Raw genomic sequence first — 1,001 nt, forward strand, 5'->3', positions numbered from 1 at the left:
AATTATAATAAGGAAGGTTTCTTTTTTTTTACAAGATGGTACATTTTAATGACATTAAAATAGCTAATGTATAGATTTTTCATGGATGAGTGAAAAGTACTTTACTGTATTTGATACACTATGTAAAAAGACAAACACAAAACAGACTTATTGAAAGGACTATTTTGTGTATGGTAAGTGTTTCTATCTTATTCAAAAATACTGAAAGAAAATATATTCTGCATTTCCAAAGTGAATCATATGACCCTACATTTCTCTCCAAACATGAACATATCAACAGTAAGTACACCCTATGAAACATTACCAGGCAGGAACATGAAGGGGACAAACAGAGCCATGAGGGACAGGAACCCTGCGATTCCCAGCACAACAAATGTAACAGAAGCCAAGAGGGAGAAGTCAAAAATTCTGAAGATGACGTTGGTAAGGGCAGTTGGACAGCAGCGCATTCTGCTTTCCTCCTCCTCCTCTGCTATGTCTTCCATGGGTGGGAGTTGAGTGACAGACTGATGGTATTTGTCCACTGTATCCTAGAGAGTGAAAGGGGATTGAGAAAATGTGTTACTTTTGCAAGTTCCATCTGGCATACTATTACATACTAATTTGTTGCTCAGGTATAGCCTACTTTTCCGGGTAATAAACCAAAGGATAAATGTCCTGCTTAAATTTAATTCTTCTATGAAGGTATTCCCTCAAAGAAAATGTCATGTTTTTATCAACACCAATTAATGACCTATCCAATACTGCCACCACTTATATTATAGATCACACTACATTTTTTAGTGTCTTAGAAAAAAAATAAAAAGAAACCCACAGAGCTTTTATATTCTGGGAGACGCAACAGAGACCCTGAGTAGAAAATGTCATCACGGTAGAATGGCCTGGCAGTCTCCGTTCTCATGGCAAGCCTCGACGGACGACGATGGTGTTCTGAAAGCAATACAAACAATTCAGGTGGTTGCAAAGATTAACATTCATATTCACCTGAACAATTGCACATG

The 1,001-nt window shown here is 37.4% G+C and overlaps 1 protein-coding gene across 1 annotated transcript in view; it reads right to left on the reverse strand.

Annotated features, from left to right (window-relative positions):
- Nucleotides 1-1,001, reverse strand: part of LOC119591881 (monocarboxylate transporter 3-like) — a gene marked incomplete in the record, with an annotated part of 53,237 nt that overhangs the window by 1,837 nt on the left and 50,399 nt on the right. Inside the window, 2 exon segments of the mRNA XM_037940622.1 lie at nt 305-530; nt 815-930. Coding sequence (XP_037796550.1) covers nt 305-530; nt 815-930 — 342 coding nt within the window.

Source organism: Penaeus monodon, chromosome 29, assembly GCF_015228065.2.
Source record: "Penaeus monodon isolate SGIC_2016 chromosome 29, NSTDA_Pmon_1, whole genome shotgun sequence".
Lineage (NCBI taxonomy): Eukaryota > Metazoa > Arthropoda > Malacostraca > Decapoda > Penaeidae > Penaeus > Penaeus monodon.